Here is a 22,052-nt window from a genome sequence, read left to right on the forward strand (position 1 = left end):
CCAATCACTGAGCCACCCTGGTGTCCCGTATCTCACTCTTCTAAACAATAATTTCTATAACAGTAGAGATCATGGAATACTCATCTTCAAATATCCAGTATCTGCAAAAGTACTTTCATTCAATAAGTTTACTAGGTTAATGAATGCCGTGTTATTTTAAGACATACTTCATAGTTTTAATGTGATATATAAGCTCATCACAAAGTGTTTATGAGGAAAAAAAAAATTGGCATAGTCCCTAACAGAGTAAAAACACAGAGACAATGTGGTGACATTAGTTCAACTCTATTTTTGATATGCTATATAATAAATTATTAGTAAGCCTCCCCCAAAAACTTACTATTTGCCTACACCTCTACAAATGAACATTTTAGATAAAGCCTAGCTGCAAAGATTAAATCTTAGCAGAATAAAACTGGACCCAGGTTTTCAGACTCATGTATTTTGGCATTCAGAATGGTTTCCTACACCCTGATAGCTTATGAATTTGGGTCACTCTCCAATAATAGTGCCACAGCACTTTCTTTTAGTCAGTGGAAGGAAGGAAGAAAGGAAGGGACAGACAGAAGGGAGGAGGGAGGGGAAAAAGGAAGGAACTCTAGTAAGGACAGACCACACAGTCTTTAAACAGAAATACAATAAAAGTCTTTTTAAAAAATGACTAGCTGGTAGATAAAATGCCTGAGAGGCTCTTTTTTTTTTTTTTTTTTTTTGCTTTTGAGAGTGCTCTTTAAGGAAGCAGCACACAAGGTACAAACAGAATGCTTTTTTCTTAAAAAAGAAAAAAAAGGAAGAAACCGAAATAGTAACTTCCTAACCACCTGCATCCCATTTTGTCTAGGTTGTGAGATCAAAAAACCATTACCAAGTTTATTTTTAAGTTCCATATAGGAAGTAACATTTCAGGCAGTGTCTACTCACAAATGCTTAACCCATGAATGATGGCATTTATATCTCTGCAAGAAGTCCATCTCCACAACTGGCCTACCTAAAAAAAGACTTCTCTTCCTTTCCACAACTGATAAGGCTCTCCTCTATTCTATTTTCTGCTTTACTCTACAGCCTGAACCAGTGCCCTTAACTGTTTGCATTATATTCTCTATCAATTCCATCCCAACATTGCTAATTCCTTTTCACTTCATAGCCAATCTTGCCACCTCATACCTCAAGCCCCATACTCCATAAAGGAACTCTTATTACGGGATCCCTGGGTGGCACAGCAGTTTGGTGCCTTCCTTTGGCCCAGGGCGCGATCCTGGAGACCCGGGATCGAATCCCACGTCAGGCTCCCGGTGCATGGAGCCTGCTTCTCCCTCTGCCTATGTCTCTGCCTTGTCTCTGCCTCTCTCTCTCTCTGTATGACTATCATAAATAAATAATTTAAAAAAAAAAAAAAGGAACTCTTATTACTAGGAGCTTTCTCCCCAACTGGAAGCACTAATTTCAAGAGTCACCAGAGAAAACCACGTCTACCAAAAAAAGCCATTCAACTCACAACCACATCTTGGTGTCCCTCCAAAGCGAGGTTACAAAGGGTTTCTGGCCCAGAGTACTCCCTAAAGCCAAAGCCCATCTGAGAACCACTGCTGCCATCTGACTGATCAATCAGGAATACCTACAGAAGCACAGCATAGAGATATTAAAAGGATAATGTATACCTGTATTATTCAGTGACATGAAAATATCTTTATGACCTATTTCTGAATGAAAAAAACTACAGAATAACATATACTGTATAATCCCATTTACATAATTACAGAAAAATGTGTTCATGCAAATGTAGGTATCATGTGAAAAACACAGAAAAACAAATACATTGTATATACACACAATAATGCATACTTATACAACTGATATGATTAAATTTGATATAGATATATAGGCATACACACACACCACTCTGGAAGAACAGCTACCAAAATGCAAAGGTGAATAATGCCTGCTAGGGGTAAAATTTGGGATAAGGTGTATTCATTCTTTTTCTTTTTTTCTCTTTCTTCTTTCTTTCTTTCTTTCTTTTTCTTTCTCTTTCTTTCTTTTTTTCTTTTCTTTTTTCCTTCCTATTTTTTGTCTCTTCTGTGTAAGTATTAGGAATCACAGAGGCTCCCCGCGTAGAGCCACTTCTCCCTCTGCTATGTCTCTACCTCTTTCTCTGAGCCTCTCATGAATAAATAAAATCTTAAAAAAAAAAAAAAAAGAATCCGAGAGGAAATGTGTTTCCTTTTTTTTTTTTTTTTTTTTAAGATTTTATTTAGGCAGCCCCAGTGGCTTAGCGGTTTAGCGCTGCATTCGGCCCAAGGTGGGATCCTGGAGACCCAGGATCGAGTCCCATGTCGGGCTTCCTGCGTGGAGCCTGCTTCTCCCTATACCTGTGTCTCTGCCTGCCTCTCTATGTCTCTCATGAATAAATAAATAAATAAAATATTTTAAAAAAAATAAAGATTTTATAACATAAAGATTTTATTTATTTATTCATAAGAGACACACAGAAAGAGAAGCAGAGACATAGGCAGAGGGAAAAGCAGGCTCCCTGCAGGGAGCTGGATGCAGAACTCTATCCCAGATCCTGGGATCACGCCCTGAGCCAAAGGCATACACTCAACTGCTGAGCCACCCAGGCATCCCGCTATTTCCTTTTTTTTTTTTTTTTTTTTTATGTTTAGTACATTGTTTTGTTTTTACCACTTTAAAGCAGTGTATGCATTTTCTTGCCTCATCATTCAGTGGGGATTTATACGTAATTCAAATATCTAAAAGTGTAAAATTTTATATTAAAATTTCAAATAATAATATCTACCCATGAAGGATTTCATTTAAGAGACTACACACTTTCAATAACAATATGAAATAAAATGTAAATCTTATTAATTATAGAAAACCATTATTTCTACTATTTGCTATACAGGCTATAAACACAACAGCAAAACAAATAAGAAACCTCATAATCTCCCATTGGCTTTCAGACTTTGATGTCTTAAAAAAAGTTGCAAAGCTGAAACAATTAAAATATTGGAAGTAACTTAAAATGTTCAGCAATAGGGCTGGTTACATAAAATAAAGTGCATCCATGCTGTGCAACATTATGCAACAGCTTAAGTGAGCGAGACTGAGCTGTGTGTGCTAACATAGATCTCAAGTCTGTCAGGTGCAAAAAACCAAAATGCAGAATACTGTTTACAGTATATATATAAAAAAATGAGTGTTAACACACATTTCTCTATGCTATATATGTCCATAATGCATAGGTAAAGATATGGAGGGATATCCAGCAAACTGAGGAGTCAGAGGACTGAAGAGAACTGAAAGATGGCTGACAAGGACTTAACACTTTCTCAATTTTTCTGTAAGATCGGAGTACTTTACAAGAATGCAGTAAAGCTGCTCATGACCATACAAATACTCACGCCAGTTTTATTTTAATGTAATATCAACTTTTGGAATAAAGTTCTAAATTTAATCATTTGAAATTACATTTTTTTAAATGCTTGATTAAAGTACCTCCTAAACTAGGTAAGAGGATGAGGACATTAGCAATAGACCACTGAGAATGACTGGTTATAAGCAAGTACTCTTCTCTCAGAAAAAAAAAAAAAAAAAAAAAAAAAAAACTTTAAATGGGTTCATTTGATATGTGATTGATCTTAGACATTTTTAGAGAAAAGTAAACATTTTTAGAGTTCTTGATCTAAAAACCATCTCATTGGCCCAGTAAGTGTACTACTAAGAAATTTTTAAAAAGCAAATAACTAGATATGTATACAAAGAATTACAACAGCATATCCAATGCAGGCTTACTTGCAATAGCAAAATTTCTAATACAGTCACATGGGGGTTAGGGCTTCAACACACAAACTTTGGGGAGATGCAATTCAGTATGTAACACCCTTTTACTGAACCTTCTGTTTGAGATTGACCCAGGGTTATCTGGATGAAAACAGTAATAAAAACATATAATTAGACAATTTAATTTTACACAGAAGAAAACTGAGGTATAAATGACTAAGGAGGCTAACTGACTTGCCCTAAGTCATGCCACCAGTCAGACAATGAAGATTAGAACCCATGGCCCTCACCTCTTCCAAGCTACCAATCTTCTATAACCCAGAATTGGTAGTAAAATCATCATGTACTCTTTTTTGTGACTTGAATTTTCAATGAGATGCACAAGACATCACTAATCACCAGACCTCCACATGAACTCCAAACTCACGTATCCAATGTTTATTCAACATCCACCACAAACTCAATGTCCAAAACCGAACTCCTGATTTTCTTCTCTAACACCTTGTTTTGTCAGGTCCTTCTAGATGTTCAGGCCAAATACTACAAATATCCTTGACTCTTCACTTTTCCTCACATCTTTTATTCAATCCATCAGCATATCCTATTAGCTCTACTTTTAAAACATATGCAAATTTCTAAAATAAAATACTGGTGGAAAAAAGTATCTAGAATCTGGCCAACCACTTTTCACCACATCTACTGTCACCATCATGGAGCAAGTCACCAATCTCTCTTGGATTACTACAAGAACTATTTAACTGGTCTCTCTGCTTCTATCTTTGCCCTCTACAATCTAACACTGTCACTAAGTTAAAACCTGAGATCATGTGGCTTCCCTACTGAAATAGCTCTCTAATAGCTTCCCAACTCAAATAAGAGTTTATAATCTCCTCATGATTAAATTACAATTACCTCTCTAATGTCATCTCTAAACATATTCTCATTCTCTCATTCTACTGCAGCCACAATGCCCTCCTTTCTGTTCCTTGAGCATGTTTGCTTCCCTTACCCTTTATTAGCAATGTCTTCCCTGACCATCGTAGTTAAAATAGCAAATTCCCTCATCCCATTCCCTTTTCTTGCTTTATTCTTCTGTATAGCATTTACCATCTGACATATTATATACCAGTTTACCATCTGTCTATCCCTACCTCCACTATAACAGAGAGTCTGTCTGTTGTGTTGCTGTGTTCCCAGTACCTAAAGGCTTTTGGCACATATTAAATGTTCAATAAATATTTGTTGTATGAATGAGTGAATGTATGAATAAAAAAAAAATCATGAAACTAACCAGGCTTCAAAAGCTCATTCTGTCTAGTACCATAACTAGAAAGCTATCATAAACAAGATTTTTCCCTTTTAGACTAAATAGTACAGTGAATTAAAGTCAAAACATCTGGGATTAATGTAGATTCTGCAACCAAAAAATAACAAAGAAAGAGAAAGGGAATGAGATACAAACGGCTCTTGAGTCATTTAGAGACTTATGATTGCAATTTCAGCTACATAATCCTTTCCAGCTGAAAATGCCGAATGAAGCAAAAGTATCTAGAGAATGATGGCACTTCACTTGCATTAAAACAAATAAAATTAGCCACAGGCCTATCTACTTACATTTATGTATAGAAACACAGAGTAATAAAATAGGAAAGCTTCACACAAAACTTTTTTCATGGCAAAGAGATTACTGAAAAAGAGATGTCCTTTTTACTCTACACATTGGTAATGCCTGTCCCTTAGACAACAAGAGTATATTTGTGTTTTATTTAGGCAATATAAAAATTAACAAAATAAAGCTCTTTAATTTACTTCCTCAAAGATAACCACCATTTAACGATTTGTTGTATATTACAGATTTTCTTCCTAAATAATCAGGCAGATATATAGATATAATTTCTTTAAAAGTAAGTTAAATGACAGGAATTCTGTATCCAGAAAGATGGAATAGATGTACTTTTCCCTATTCCTTACCCTAAATACAACTAAAATCCCTGAATGTTACATATAAAATAAGCATAGGAAGATCCTGAAAGGTAAAGAAAAGGAGACTGGCTAGTGACCTCAGAACCCACAGAACCATGTGGTTGTGAGCCCCCTGCGTTTTCCTTTTGTCTTAGCTAAGCCAAACTTACAGCGGAAAAAGTCTGCAACCCAGAAACACAAATAAAGAGCCCAAAAAGAAGCCTGCTCTTTCTAGCCAAAGGAGCAAGAAAGGGACTACCTAGCAACATAGAAAACTTTTAGACAACTGCTCTACTCCAGCCAAACACAGAAAACATTGTGGCCCCACCTACACAAGCAAAGGTTTCCACCTACACCAGGCTGTAATGACACACCCCCAGTTCCCCTAATCCCTCCAATGGATAAGCATCAGAGAAGGCGAGGTAGAGACCCAGGACTTTCATCCTAGCCACACAGGAATAGACTACCACCACAAACTCACCCCATCCCTGTAGAATCAGTGGAGATCATGTGGGGAGCCATAACATGGCACTCTTATTCCCTTTATTCCCTCCCCCCACCACCTCCAGCCAGGGAGGCATCTGTAGAGGTCTAGTGAGGAACCAGAACTCTCTCCTCCGTTTAGCCAACTATGAGAAAGCACCCTCTCAGGTGTCAATGGAGACTAAATGGATAACCTAGACTTCTACCCTCAGATGATATTAAGGTGTTGGTACACATTCCCTTTAAGAAGCCAGCCAAAAAACAATTTAAATATGATCCATAGTCTCATAATACTCAAAGTGTTGAGGTTTCAATCAAAAGTTATTCATACCAAGAACCAGAAAGACATGAGCTGAATAAAAAAAGACAATCAATAAGTACATGCCAACACCAAAATGAAAAAGATGTTATGATTCTGACAGATTTTAAAGCAGTCATCATAAAAATGTTTTGAACAAGCAACATGAGTCCACCTGGAAAAAGCAAAATCTCTCAGCAAATAGAAGATATAAATAAGAACCAAATGGAAACCTTAGAACTGAAAAAATAGAATAACCTAAATTTAATAACTTAGTGAGATCACACTATACATTTTTACTTTTTTGACCTAATACCTAATGAAAATCTAGGTTTCTCTGTATACACACATACAGCATTTATTAGCTGTAGTATTCCACTGTATGAATTAGCTATAATTTAATCTTTGATTAATGGCACTTATTTTTATTGTTTATCATTTTCACTATTATAAACTGTGCATATTTACATAATTATGTCATTTTTGCATGATTATCTATCATAATTATCTGTCATTTTTACTAAATGACATCACCAAAAATAACAGTGGTAAGTTAAAGGGAATGCACAGTTTAAATATTTTCATACACATTGTCAAATAATCCTCCAGAAAAGTTGTACCAAATACATTCCCATTAATAAGTGCATGAGTTTATCTACTTTCTCACATCCTTACCAACAATGGGTAATGGCTCAATGCTTTTCCTAATTTTCTAATTTGAGAGATATCACTATTATTTTACATACATTTCTTCATTACTAATATGGTAAGTACATTTTCATATCTTTAAAAGCCCGAAATAGTCTTTCTTTTAAGAATTACCAAAGCAAGTCTTTTGTGAATTCTCATTGTATATCTCACCATTAGAAAAGAGCCCTTGTTATTTCACAAATATAAGCTGGCTGACCTAACAACGTACAATACATTTTCAACCATTCTGTGTTTTTTAACTTTGATGATGCTTTTTTCTCTAATTGGCTTAGATTTCATCTTGATAAATCAAACATAACTAAATCTAAGTCCTGTTAAAATATAAAGACATCAACATAAACACTCAGCCCCAATTAGTTTTAGAGCCAAACAGTCATAAAATCACCATTCTTACTACTGATTGCTTTCTAGAATTGATCTGTTTTAATGAGAGTAAAGAAGAGGATGCTGGCACTTACTCTTCACCAAATATTCAATTAACAATAGCCTTCTCCAGTTTCCCCAGGTTGTAATGATGGGACTTCTGACTCCACTGTTCAATAATATTCCATGTCCCCTTATCCCACTCCTACTCTAAATCCAAGTCTGACTGTTGACTTAACAATCTACCTTCTAGCCCTTTTATCTACTGGAGGCTAGACCCCTCCCTATGGGCTTTCACTGTTACTCGGGAACCCTATCTTGAAATAACCAAAACTCTGAAAACTCCCAGCCTGCCAACCTGACATGGGTCATTAATATAATTATCTAAAGATTCCTACTACCATGTTCTGCCTCTCTTTTGGAGAATGACCTGTATTTAGTAAAGCTACCTTGAGTACCATAATTTGGACAATTAGTCAACTCACTTGAGCTATTATTCAGCTGGGAATAGAAAATGAAACAAATGCAACGCATTACTCATTTTTTTTCCTCCTGGACATCTGTTCTCCCTGCTTACTTCTTTCCCCCCCGCCAACCAGTCATGGGTTCTGGCATACCTGAACATACAAGGCTGCCTGGTTTATGGCAAGCAGCACTAACACTGTTATAAAAAAATAAGCACAATCACTGGAATTGTAACTTCTGTGAAAGTCACATACAAAAATCATAATGAGAGAAAAAGAGTTTAAAAGGATACCTTTTAATAATTTGAAAAAATTCAAAAACATCTCTTTATACATATACATCCTAATATTATTCCAATATTTCATAGAATAAAAAAATTGTCTATAGGTTATTTAACCAGACCACAAATGTTTATCAGTGCTTTCCTTAACTAACATATTAAAGACATACGTGACATCAATAACCATAATTACAGTATTAATCATAATTCAATGAGAGAGAAAGATGGGGGACAGGCAGAAGAAGAGGGAGAGAGAGACTTAAATTTTTCATCTTCTTCAGTCTAACATTTTAAAGTCATAAATTTCTTTTTTTCAACTAATTTTATTCTTGTTCCAGGATACTTCCATGCTAAGAAAGAATAGAATTTTTTAATTACAAATGTCATGGCTCAGTTGGTTAAGCATCCAACTCTTGATTTTGGCTCAGATCATGATCTCAGGGTTGTGAGACAGAGCCCTACAACAGGCTCTGCACTGGGCATGGAGCCTGCTTAAGAGTCTCTCTTCCCCTCTCCTTCTGCCCCTCCCTCACCTTTCTCTAGCTCTCTCTTTAAAAAATGTCAGATCAATAGCCAGAAAAATTACCATATGCTCCAATATATGTACTCAGACAGGAAGGACGACATCCCTAACTAAAGAAATATAGCAAAAGTTTATCTTCATTTCCTTAGCAATCTACAAACTAAACTCCACTGAAGTCAATTTTACAAAGTATCAAAGTATTATCCTACTGAATCAGGAAAAAATAGCCAGTAAGGATATTATTAGGTTAACTTAATGGCTCTCAACCAGGGGCAGTTTTGCCCTCCAGGAAACATTTGCTAGGATCTAGAAACATTTTTGGTTGTCACACTGGCAAGGAGGAGGGCCACAGCCCAGTAGTGTATAGTGGATAGATGCTAGGATGCTAAGAAGCATCCTATAATGCACATGATAGCCTCCCCCCACAATAAAGAATTATCTAGTCTGTAACATCTATAGTGATGAGGTACAGAAATCTGGAACTAATGAAATGTGAATACAGATTATACTGAATCAATGTAAAATTTCCTGAATCTGATCATTTTCATGTTGCTCTAAAAGAAGGACTTTATTCCTAGAAAATACATACCAAAGTATTTAGAAGTAAAGGAACATGTCTCAACTTACCTGCAAATGGTTCAGAAAAAGAAATGTCTATATGTATATATGTAGAGAGAAAGGAAGAATTATAAAGCAATGAGCCAAATGCTAACAACTGGTGAATCTGAGTAAAGAATATACAGAAATGTTTATTATTCTTGCAATTTGAAATTATATCAAAATTAAAAGTTAAGCAAGTATTACCATGCCTATAAATTTCTTTTAACTGGGAAATTTTGCAAAATTTCCCAGTACATATGTGTAATATAGCAAATCAGATTTACTCCTTTCTCAAAATAAATTACATTATCTTGAATGAATACTTATAAATTTGATCAAGATAAGCAAGCATAACCTGAAAAGTATTAATTTCTAAAATGTGAGGTGCCCAGAAAAAACTAGAAACATTTAGATGTCTACCAAGGATTGATTTTCTTTATGTATCACTGTAAATGGCCTAATACCCCTTGCATTATATTTCAGGCTTTCAATACACACAAAAACTTCAATCAATTTGAACCACAGAAGATCTAAACAAAATCAGTGGGAAACATGTATAAGAAATAATACAAAAACATTTTTTTTAAGACTCAGATTTTCAGAAGCTTAACATAGTTCTGAATTCTTAAAACTTACCATTCCTATTTCTAGGCACTTGTTATGTAGCAATCAACAAATACACAATAGCAACTTTATAAATAGTAACAGTTTACTTTTGGAAAATAGTTATTAAAATTTTTAGATCCAGGAAAAAATTTAGGGCACTTACAGATGTCTGGGACATACTTGACTGTTGTGTGACACTTCCTGTGGGAGATGTAGATGGTCTTCCACTGGACAAACTTGCCTAAAATAATAAGATCTTTATAATAGGTCTATAAAAATCTGAAGTTAAAGACTTTCTGGTACCAGGATACCACAAAACCACAAAAGTCAAAACATCTAGGTTACAGGAAAAAAAAAAAAAAAATCTAGGTTATGAACCAATTCATTTCACAGTCAATATAGATTAAGCTTTGGCCAAACAAATTAAGAAGAAAAGAAAAATATGATTGACAAAAAACAGAGGACCCAAAGGCTAATCTTATTTTAATAGCTGCATTCATTGTCAGTTTTACTCCGCAGCTCTGTCTTCTATGAAGTGGAACCACTACTCCAACATTATGAAAAAGAAATTGGAGCTACATCAAGTGCCACTGGGTTTCAGTTTCCTAACTTGTATCATGAACCCAAGGTTATTTAAAATTACACTACGAAGAAGAAGGAACAGCTGGGGATGTGTTTCTAACAGAAATAACTCTTTTTCAGATTTAATCAATTGAGATCCTCCTCTAATAAGATTTAAGATTAAATCTCATCTATGGTTTTATTTAAATAAACAGTATAATAATAATGAAAATCTTTTTTTAAATAAATATTTAATCATAAAATTATCCTGTTATCAGTAGGAACAGTATGCATGGATATTAGAAAGGATACATATTTTATATAGAAAATGAACATATATTTTATATGAAAAATTTCTGGAGAGATACATATTAAACAGTGGCCATCTGCTAAAGTGGCCAACTCTGAAGAATGAAAAATACTAGTGAGTCAGGAAAAGGAATACCTTCACTTCTTTTTAATGAATGTAAATTACTTACATTAAAAAAAAAAAAAACTTTTTTCGTTGAAATGTAAATACAATTCATGCAACCCTAAGTATTCACTGTTGTACCTAGAATTTTATACAATATGGGATCCCTGGGTGGCTCAGTGGTTTAGTGTCTGCCTTCAGCCCAGGTTGTGATCCTGGAGTCCAGAGATCAAGTCCCACATCAGGCTCCCTTCATGGAGTCTGCTTCTCCCTCCGCCTGTGTCTCTGCCCCTCTCTCTCTCTCTGTGTCTCTCATGAATAAATAAATAAAATCTTAAAAAAAAAAAAAAACAATTTTACACATTAAAACCATGATACTAATATTTCTGCAATGCAGATAAAAAGTAGTGGGATAAAAGCTAGTAACAGAGTACTATATAAAATATATCCACAATTGCTGTAATTAGCTTCTATTTGGCCATCTATTAATTTCTTTAAGAAAAAATAATCACAGGACATTTGAGAATTCTGAAATAATACCCAACATATTTATTTTCAGTAATTATCTGCAAATGTCAATTTTATGTCAACTTTCGCCTCATAAATTCTTAATTTATTTAAGTCTCACCTGAACAGCAGCAAGGCTCTGAAGCTGGGAGCTGCTTAAGTGCTGCTGCTGAAGAGCTGCTGTGTGCAGCATCAAGTGTTGCTGCTGAGCTGCATACATTTGCTGAAGGTACTGAGCAGCTGAGCTCGGGGGGCGATGCAAGGCCTGTTGAATTACCTGTGATGAGTCGATTGAATCAAGGTCAAACCATGATCTTAAACATTAACTTTAACCATAAAATAAAGTATAAAAAAACTGTCAATTCAAAATTTCACTAAAAAAAAATAAATAAAATTTCACTACTTTAATATTCAATGTCAAGTTTATTAACATAGTTCTCTCCTAGTTACCTATCACTAAGATTCACTAATCTATACAAATTAAAAACACCCAGAAGAGGCAATTCACAAAAGAAAAAAAGAGCCAAATAAGACTTGAAAAGATCTTCAATCTCATTAGTAGTCAAAATTTACAAATTAAGGGGTTCCCGGGTGTCTCAGTGGGTTGAGTCTGCCTTCAGCTCAGGTCATGATCTTGGGGTCCTAGGATGGAGCCCCACATCAGGCTCCCTGCACAGAGGAGAGCCTGCTTCTCTCTACCTCTTCCCCTCCCCCTGCTTGTGTTCTCTGTCAAATAAATAAATAAAATCTTTTAAAAAAATTTACAAATTAAAGATTCTATTTTCCAACTTTCAGATGAATAAAGATTGAGAAGAATATTACCACGAAATGGGGAAACAGAAACTCCTAGTGTTAGTAAGAATGTAAATTGGTTTAACTTTTTAGATAAAACTTAATAGAATTTGGGGCCTGGGTGTAGAGAGGAATACGCATAACCCTACAGCCATTACAAATAGTAACGTAGAGCACCCAGGTGGCTCAACTGGTTGAGGGTCTGGCTCCTGGTTTCCACTCAGGTCATGATCTCAGGGTCACGAGATCGAGCTCCACATCAAGCTCCACACTGGGCACAGAGCCTGTTAAGATTCTCTCTCCCTCTCCACCCCTCAAACTCTCACTCCCTCAAAAATTTAAAAAATAATAATGTATATCAATGCTGCCCAATATAACAGCTACTAGTCACATTATCTCCTGAGGACTTACAAACGTAAAATGTAGCTAATGGAACTAAGAAAATCAGTTTTTAATTTTGCTAAATTTTAATATAAATAGCCACATGCACCTAGGAGAATACAGATATAGCTATATTTATCAAAAATGACAGAAATTCCCTAATCTATCATTAGTTGAAAAAAGCAGATTACTAAAGTGTATAAAGATACCATCTTATATTAAAACATATTTGAAAGAAAATTCAGAAAAACATTAAAAGACTACCAATAGATAACTAGACTCGAGGTGCTTTTTACCTTCTCGTTTTTTTTTTTTTTAAGATTTTATTTGAGAGAGAGCAGGAGACCACAAGCAGAGAGATCAGCAGAGGGAGAGGGGGAAGCAGACTCCCCACATGGGGCTCGATCCCAGGACCCTGGGATCATGACCTGAGCTAAAGGCAGCCGCTTAACTGCATGAGCCACCCAGATGCCCCAGCTTTTTACCTTCGCATTTGTACTATTCTTTAAGTGTCTGAAAAAAAATCTACTAGTATAATATTAATAATCATAATTATTTCATGTTTCAAATTATTTCATGTTTTAAATGATTAAATAATTACTTCTTAAAATGTTTTTTAAATGTCAGATTCCTTTCAACATAGAATAAAATTATTCTAAAAAAAATTCCTGAAAAAGTGTTAATTACTGTGAATATTTATTGGTAAAATATAAAATATAAGCCCGAAACTTCATAAATAGATAAACATAGAAAAGTCAAGTATGGGATGCCTGGGTGGCTCAGTGGTTGAGCGTCTGGCTTCAGCTCAGGGCATAATCTCGGGACCCAGGATCGAGTCCCATATAGGTGTCCCCGCAGGGAGCCTGCTTCTCCCTTTGCCTATGTCTCTGTCTCTCTCTCTCTGTCTCTCATGAATGAATAAATAAATAAAATCTTTAAAACAAAAAATCAAGTATTCCAAAAACAGAGAAAAATCCTTTATCTGTCCAAACCCATAAATCAGACTAAGCCAGTCTTCTGCAACCACATCCCAAAGTCACATCATGCCCACAGTGACTCTGAAACAGCACAGAACCCTAATCTCAGCATCAAACTACAGAGTTTTCAGAGCTAAGGGGGTAATAGAGCCATAATCCTACAGCTTGAGGTCTGAGTCAGGACACCATGAACCCCAAAGCAATGAATCTCTTTATACAAATTCCAAGAAAACATATTTCCTTGCGTTTACTTTCATATATTCATATCTCTCCAACTGTAGATTGCTAAACCTGCTACAGATTCCTGTCACAAAATCAAAATAGGCTTTTGACTCCTACTTACAGGAGACTATAGACCAGCATTAAGTGATACAGAATTATAACAATATGTCTTCTTGGTCAGGTAAACCTATATATGTTCTTTAAATTCCATAACAAAACTAAAATCAAACTGAAATAACAAATGAATAATCTATTTGACACATTTTTTTTTTTAATTTATGATAGTCACACACACAGAGAGAGAGAGAGGCAGAAACACAGGCAGAGGGAGAAGCAGGCTCCAAGCACCAGGGGCCTGACGTGGGATTCGATCCCGGGTCTCCAGGATCGCGCCCTGGGCCAAAGGCAGGTGCTAAACCGCTGCGCCACCCAGGGATCCCTATTTGACACATTTTTGTCAGAGTATAATCATTTTTCTATTGTCAGTGTAGTCTTTCATAACATTTCAATGATACACTCATGGAGAGAGACTCTTTACATACAAGTTAAAGGCACAACACACTGTTCTTGTATTATTTCTCTAAATAAACAAAGAGGGCAAAGAGAATTCACAGGATTGAACAAGAATGCTGGAAGGTATTAAAGAACTCCTTGGGTAATTCAATGAATATTGATTTGATGGCATTTTAGGAGAAGCAATTATATGATTTCATAAGAACTAGTATAATTGCTATTTGTGAGAAACATGTATATCTATACATCTCCAGTAACACTTTATTTTTTATTAACACATCTAGCTCAGGTGAAAACTAGAGATCAAAAATGGAACATTGGGCAGCCCTGGTGGCTCAGCAGTTTAGCACCACCTTCAGGCAAGGGCGCAATCCTGGAGACCCAGGATCGAGTCCCACATCGGGCTCCCTGCATGGAGCCTGCTTCTCCCTCTGCCTGTGTCTCTGCCTCTCTCTCTCTCTCTCTCTCTCTCTCTCATGAATAAATAAATAAAATCTTTAAAAAAATAAATAAAATAAAAATACCACATCATTTGCATGCTCAAAGATCTAGATACTCTTTTCTATATCCCTTGCCTCAAAGAAAGGTGAAGAACTTTTTAAAACACATTCCACATTCCCGTTTGAACTTTTGCTGAATTGACTCAGTCTCCAACAATTCTGATTCCACCCTATGGTAACTTCAGAATCCTAAGAATAGGGATCCCTGGGTGGCTCAGCGGTTTAGCACCTGCCTTCAGCCCATGGCATGATCCTGGAGTCCTGGGATCGAGTCCCACGTCCGGCTCCCAGCACGGAACCTGCTTCTCCCTCTGCCTGTCTCTGCCTCTCTCTCTGTGTGTCTCTCATGAATAAATAAATAAAATCTTAAAAAAAAAAAATAGAATCCTAACAATAGCCATTATACTGGGATATCCAATCTAGAAAAATGGAGTGGAGAGAGGACTATTTTGCAAACAAGTAAGTTATTTTCAGAGCAGAATGAAGTTATGGAGATCGCAGAGAGAGTAAGCAGGTATAATGGAAAAAAGAGTGGCTAAAGGCACAACTCTAAAACCAGATAATCTACTAGCTATGAGAATTTAGGAAAAGTTATTTAACCTATTATTTTTTTTTAAGATTTTGTTTATTTGTGAGAGAGACATGGAGACATAGGCAGAGGGAGAAGCAGGCTCCCCATGGGGAGCCCGATGTGGGACTTGATCCCAGGACCCCGGGATCGTGCCCGGAGCTGAAGGCAGATGCTCAACCACTGAGCTACCCAGGCGTCCCTATTTACCCCGTTTAAAACATCAGTTTTCCCACCTGTAAAATGGAAATAATAACAGTATCTATTTCATAGAGGTGTGGTGAGGATTAAAAGGGATAATCCATGTAAAGCATTCATCAAATGTTTGGCCCATGGCAACTGTTCAACAAACATTAGCTATTATTATTGACTGAGCACATGTAATGTGCCCCACAGAGTTCTAACACTTCCTTTAATCCTCATAACTGGTACACCTGGGTGGCTCAGTCGATTAAGCGTCTGACTCTTTTTTTTTTTTTTTAATTTTTTATTTATTTATGATAGGCACACAGTGAGAGAGAGAGAGGCAGAGACACAGGCAGAGGGAGAAGCAGGCTCCATGCACCGGGAGCCCGATGTGGGATTCGATCCCGGGTCTCCAGGATCGTGCCCTGGGCCAAAGGCAGGCGCCAAACCGCTGCGCCACCCAGGGATCCCTAAGCGTCTGACTCTTGGTTTTGGCTCAGGTTCTGATCTCAGGGTCCTGAGACTGAGCCCCCACCCTTCCAAACTGGCTCCAAACTCAGCAGGGAGTCAGTTTGGGATTTCCTCTCTCCCTCCTCCACCACCCCTCCCCTAGCTTCAGCTCATGCTCTTGCTCTCTCACTCTCTCCAATAAATAAGTAAAATCTTTTGAAAAAGTCCTCATAACTAAAGAACTAGTTAGTCTCATCCACATTTTACAGTTTCCTGATGCTCAAAGAGATCATGCCTCTCAGCCAAGACTGCGTAGCTATTAATGATAAAGAAAACGGAATTCAAACAAAGAGCGTATCAGACTGCAATGCCCATACCCTTTTTACGCAATACCATACTATCTCAACCTCCACTATTATAAAGATTAACCAAGTAAACTTAATTTTCTCAACCAAGTGCAGACCTAAAAGTTTTCCTCATTAAATATTCCCTGCCCCACTTTGTCCCTAAGAGCTTTAAATGAATCCTCCTACTCAGGTTCTTAGGCCACTTGAGTTTAAAATGAACCTCTTAAGAAATCTACAGACCTGAATAGATCTTCCAAAGTCAATACTTTGGGTTCAAATACAAAAGAACCCAGAAGCTAGAGTCATTTTGCATCTTAAGGCTGTAGGGTTGAGTGTCTCCACATTGTAGCAGCACAGAGACCTTCCAATTATAATTTTCCTGACATATGGTTTTATAAGTCACATGCTGACAAACAGAAGCCCTCTCAATAGAACACTGAATAACTTTTTGATTGCTTCAAATGTTACTATTCTTATTGTATTCATTTAGAGAATATCATGTGACTCATTTGAGGATGTGAAACAATAGCTTCATTTGGCTTAAGAGAAAAAAGGTAATGACATCCTAAGTCTTAGCCTACCCCTCAATCTAACTGAAATACCTGTACAGCATGTCGGTCTGAGCCACTGTAAACAGAAATCTGCGGTTGCTGCATTCGAGAGGAGGAAGTGGTGATGGTGGTGGTGGTAGTGCTACTGGTTGTTGTCGACACAGAAGATGTGCCAGGGTTTGGTTCGCTATCCATAGCTGTACTGTGGTCCTTGAATCTGTCAGATAACACAAAGGATCTGCATTGGCAAAACATTATTTTATGGGCTTAAAGAATATTTAATTATTTCGAAGAAATAATCAGCAAATCTAAATTTTTAAGACCCTTACAAAATAGCATAGATCACACACAGTCACCATAAACACTTAAAAAGGAAAAGTATTTCACAATGATATAGCATATCGGATAGTTAATACCTACTAAGTTTATGTTCAAATGATTCAGGATATGCAACTTAAATATATCCCGGCCTAAACTTTTATCTTTCCATTATTGAAAGATAATAACAGGTTAATAATACTAAACTACCTTAAAAATACTTAAGCAACATCAGAGTACTTTGAAATATTTCTTTACATTCTTTGACCATACTAATTAAAAATTAAAATAATTCTTATCTATACATTAAAATAGGATGCCTAAGGACTTGTGTTAATTATAATTAGCTTATCTCTGGTTACCATATGCACTTTGCTTTAAAAATATGTTCTATTGGAATTCCTGGGTGGCTCAGCGGTTTAGTGTCTGCCTTTGGCCAGGGCGTGATCCTGGAGTCCCACATCAGGATCCTGCATGGATGGGATCCCTGGGTGGCGCAGGGGTTTGGCGCCTGCCCTTGGCCCAGGGCGCGATCCTGGAGACCCGGGATCGAATCCCACATCGGGCTCCCGATGCATGGAGCCTGCTTCTCCCTCTGCCTGTGTCTCTGCCTCTCTCTCCCTCTCTGTGTGACTATCATAAATAAATAAATTTTAAAAAATTTAAAAAAAAAAAAGGATCCTGCATGGAGCCTGCTTCTCCCTCTGCCTGTGTCTCCGCCTCTCTCTCTAATGAATAAATAAAATCTTTAAAAAGAATGTTCTATTAAATAAGTTAATTTTTAAAAAAATTTTAAGATTTTTTTAAGTAATTTCTACACCCAACATGGGGTTCTAAGTGGCACCTGGCTGGCTCAGTTGGTAGGACACATAACTCTTTGTCTCAGAGTCACCGTGAGTTCAAGCCCAACGTTGGATGTAAAGCTTACATTAAAAAAAAAAAGTAAAAAAATAGTAATTTTGTATTAACTCACACTGGCTTTTCCCCTAATTAGTCTACAACACTGTCCTTACAATATCTAATAACTCTGGTTATACTTATAAGCAGATTACTCCAGGAAATCAGAGAAACAGCTGACAACAATTTTCCCACTTCCTTACAAAAATCTCTTTTCACAAAGACTTGCTCCAACTTTTGAAAACAGCATAATTATGTCACTTTCCTCATGAATTAACAGTAAAAGTTTATAAAGTACATTTCTGTACCAGACTTTGAGTCCTTCCCCTCAAGTACTGCAAACTCACTTCATTATTTTGGAAGTATAAACCTCCACTTAACACTGAATCTATATACTTGGATAAATTCAAACAACATTATATTTTAGGTCAATTCCGAGGGCCTCAATATCGTTAGAAAGTAGAACTACAATGGTTTCTATAGTGTTAGAAATGCCCCAGGATGCTGAAAAGCACACCTGATAATACACTGGTTTTATCTGCCTTTCTTAACCCTTCTTTTCTCCTGAGAAACAAAATCTAACGCACATCACATGAGCATCGTTGACAGGAAATGTAACCACCACACTTTCAATTTTATGAAAAGACCAAGGAATTTGGCACTAATTGCGTATGCACACACATGCTATTCCCATATGGCATCCTTTAATGCACGAATATTCTTTGTTCTTTACATCATTTATGTAGATAGTATTGATATGCTCTTCAAGGAATCAAAAAAAAATCTTTAAATCTCCATTTAATAAAAAAAAAAAAGGGAAAGGGAAACGATGGAGGGTGGAAAAACGGCTGACTTCACTTTTTTTGATCAGTAAATGACTCACACATCTTTACGCTACTCTGGGGTTGTTTTTTTAATAGTTTTTCAAACTGCCTTCCAACCATCAAATCACAGCATCATACGGTAACCGTCCAACATCATACAGATTCAGTGATAGAGAAGGTAAACTTTTTTTTTTTTTTAAACCAAATTACTGGCTGTCACGACACTTGCGAAACATGTAGCAGTGATAGAGGCACAAAGCCAGTTTAAAATTGCGGTCTTTTTAGAGGGCTCTTCTGGGGGCCCCCGGGGTGGCTCAGCCGTTGAGCATCTGCCTTGGGCTCAGGTCGTGACCCCGGAGTCCCGGGATCGAATCCTGCATCGGGCTCCCTGCATGGAGCCTGCTTCTCCCTCTGCCTGTGTGTGTGTCTCATGAATAAATTTAAAAAAAAAAAAAGAGGGCTCTTCTGCGCGACCGTGTCCCCGAAACTCAAAACCCCTGTGATAAGTTTGTTGCGTAGACAGCCCCAGGTGGAACCCACACTCCGGGCGTTGAGTCCGCAGTCGGCGGGTGGAGCCGGCCAAACCAGCCTATGCACCCCGCAGCCCCGGCGACGGGCCCGGTCCTGCCAACTCGGCCGTCGGCGCGTGGTACCGGCCGCAGGATCCGCGGGCAGAGCCCGGCGCACGAGGCCTACCCAGCAACCACGAAGTTCGCGCGGCGGACTGGGGACCGGGCCCTCGGGGGGCATCGGCGCCGCGGCCGGACTCCCGGGGGGATGCGGGCCTGCCCGGGCCTGCCCGGCCCCGCCGGCCCCACGGCAGCGCCCCCAGGCCCGCGCGGGGGCACCTCCTGCACGCCTCCCGCGGGAGGGCGGGAGCTGCCCGGTCTCGGGCCCCCCCCCGGGGAGGGGGGAGGGGGAGGGGGGAGGGGAGGGGGAGGGGCAGGGTCCGCCGGGGCGGGAAGGAGGCCCCGCAGTGCCCGGCCCGAGCCGAGGCTGCCCGCGGGGCCCACCTGCGGGGATGACAGCGCCGGGGGACCCCTCGGGGGCTCGGCCCCCGGAACCCCCCCGCGATCGGGGGCCCCGCGGCCCGGGAGCCGACCGCGCCAGGGGCGCTCCCGCCCGGAGGGAGCCAGACGCCCTCACCGTTGGCCTCCGCCCCCCCCTCCCCCCGACACGGGCCGAGCGGGACCCTGCACGGCAAGGAAGCTCCAGCGTCTCCGTGTCCCCGCACTGCCCGCCGAGGAGCCCCGCGCTTCCCCCCGAGGGGACGTGTCGCTGCCCCACTCGCCCCCCGGTTACGACATCAGTCACCAGCGAGTCACTCACTCCGCTTCCGCCATCTTCTCTCCTCCATCACTGACCCGGGCTGCGCATGCGCCCCCCGGCGGCGGGCGGAGGGGCGGGGTCGGCTCAGCCGGGGGCCCCGGGGTCACGTGGTGCGCCCCCCCCCCCCCCCGCGCAGGCCCTGCAGGCTCCGCGGCCAGGCCCGCGCTGGCTGCCCGCGCCCCTGCATCCTCCCGCCTGCGGCCTAACGCTTGGGGGCGTGGGGGGTCTGTAACCAGCACACGACAAATTCGGATTAGAAATGTAGGGGATCCCCGGGGGGGCCCAGCGGTTTAGCACCGCCTCCAGCTCACGGCGTGACCCCGGGGTCGCGGGATCGAGTCCCGCATCAGGCTCCCCGCGTGGAGCCTGCCTCTCTCTCTCATCAATAACTCAATAAAATAATTTAAAAATAAATAAATTAGAAATGGAAAGACCATCTAAAATATACCAAGGCCTGGGCAGCCCGGGTGGCTCAGCGGCTTAGCACCGCCTTCGGTCCAGGGCCTGATCCTGGAGACCCGGGATTGCGTCCCGCGTCAGGCTCCCTGCATGGGGCCTGCTTCTCCCTCTGCCTGTGTCTCTGCCTCTGTGTGTGTGTGTGTGTGTGTCTCCACAAATAAATAAATCTTAAAAAAAAATAAATTGTATTCTTTTAAATGAATAAAATAAAATATCTTTAAAATAAAATATACCAAGGCCTATGTAAAGTGCAGAGAGCCAGATGAAAGAAAATACAACCAGGCTGCACGGTGGAGTGTCAGTAGGAAAGGAAGTGCTGTGGTGGGTGCAGAGCTGGTTCCCCTGGGGGTGTGTTTGGGGGGGTTTCATTGGAGTTTGTGAGTCCAAACCGGGCGGTTCCTCTCTCAGGCTCAAGGACGCTGGTGAAGCTAGGGAATCACCCTGCTTGCCCTCTATCGTTCCTGCCTACGGCATGAATTTACTGAGCAAGACTTGGTAGGGACTGCAAACTTGAATACCGGAGGGAACGAGCAGGCCATTCCACCTGTTGGCTAATAGGTTTTATTGTACAGTATGGATGGCAACTCCTTCGAGGCAGAATGAGACAAAGATGAATATAAAAAGTCCCTGTCTTCCGAGAAGTCTTAATCTGGAGAGTGGGGAGAGTTCTGTAGAAATATCCGTGCGGCATTAGTGTTCTGAAACAGATCCATTAAGTGCTTTGGAGACCTTAAGTTCACAGAATAATCAATCTTTACTGCCCTTAACAGAAAAAAAAAAAAAAAGTGTACTGATCACAAACTGTCTTCTCTTGGTATTTCTTAAGATGGTGGAGTTGCACTAATTTCAAGACCTGAGAAATGAAATATTGATATAAATCCACCATAAAGTGTAATGTGGCCTAATGAAAAGTATACTTAATCTTAGAAATCTTGTGTTTCAGGCTCTCCCTAAGGAAGGGAAAAAAACCCTTCCAATGTAAACTAAATTGTCAGTTGACCTCTTCCCAGCCCGGCCCTCCCCCCAGAACTTGGGGTTTTTTGTTTTGTTTTGTTAAACACTTTAAGTAATCTCCACACCCAACTTGGGACTTGAACTCACAACTCCTAGATTGAGAGTTGCACACTATACTGATGAAACCAGCCAGGCACTCCTGAAAATGTTTTTTTACTTTATTTTCCTCT

General features: G+C 39.2%; 1 protein-coding gene across 4 annotated transcripts in view; it reads right to left on the reverse strand.

The window, feature by feature from the left end:
• Nucleotides 1–20,455, reverse strand: part of PHC3 (polyhomeotic homolog 3) — an 80,803-nt gene extending 60,348 nt beyond the window's left edge. For all 4 annotated transcript variants that reach the window (XR_008662132.1, XM_055307846.1, XM_055307845.1 and 1 more), the window contains exons 1-4: nucleotides 20,410–20,455; nucleotides 17,093–17,258; nucleotides 11,676–11,831; nucleotides 10,238–10,315 (exon numbers count right to left, since the gene is read on the reverse strand). Coding sequence is in view for 3 of the 4 variants with exons in the window: in XM_055307846.1 (XP_055163821.1) it covers nucleotides 10,238–10,315; nucleotides 11,676–11,831; nucleotides 17,093–17,258; nucleotides 20,410–20,423 (414 nt within the window). In the remaining variant the exon portion in view is untranslated. The remainder of the gene's footprint in view (nucleotides 1–10,237; nucleotides 10,316–11,675; nucleotides 11,832–17,092; nucleotides 17,259–20,409) is intronic.
• Nucleotides 20,456–22,052: the final 1,597 nt, after the last annotated feature.

Source organism: Nyctereutes procyonoides, unplaced genomic scaffold (genome assembly GCF_905146905.1).
Source record: "Nyctereutes procyonoides isolate TBG_1078 unplaced genomic scaffold, NYPRO_anot_genome, whole genome shotgun sequence".
In the NCBI taxonomy this organism is placed as follows: Eukaryota; Metazoa; Chordata; class Mammalia; order Carnivora; family Canidae; genus Nyctereutes; species Nyctereutes procyonoides.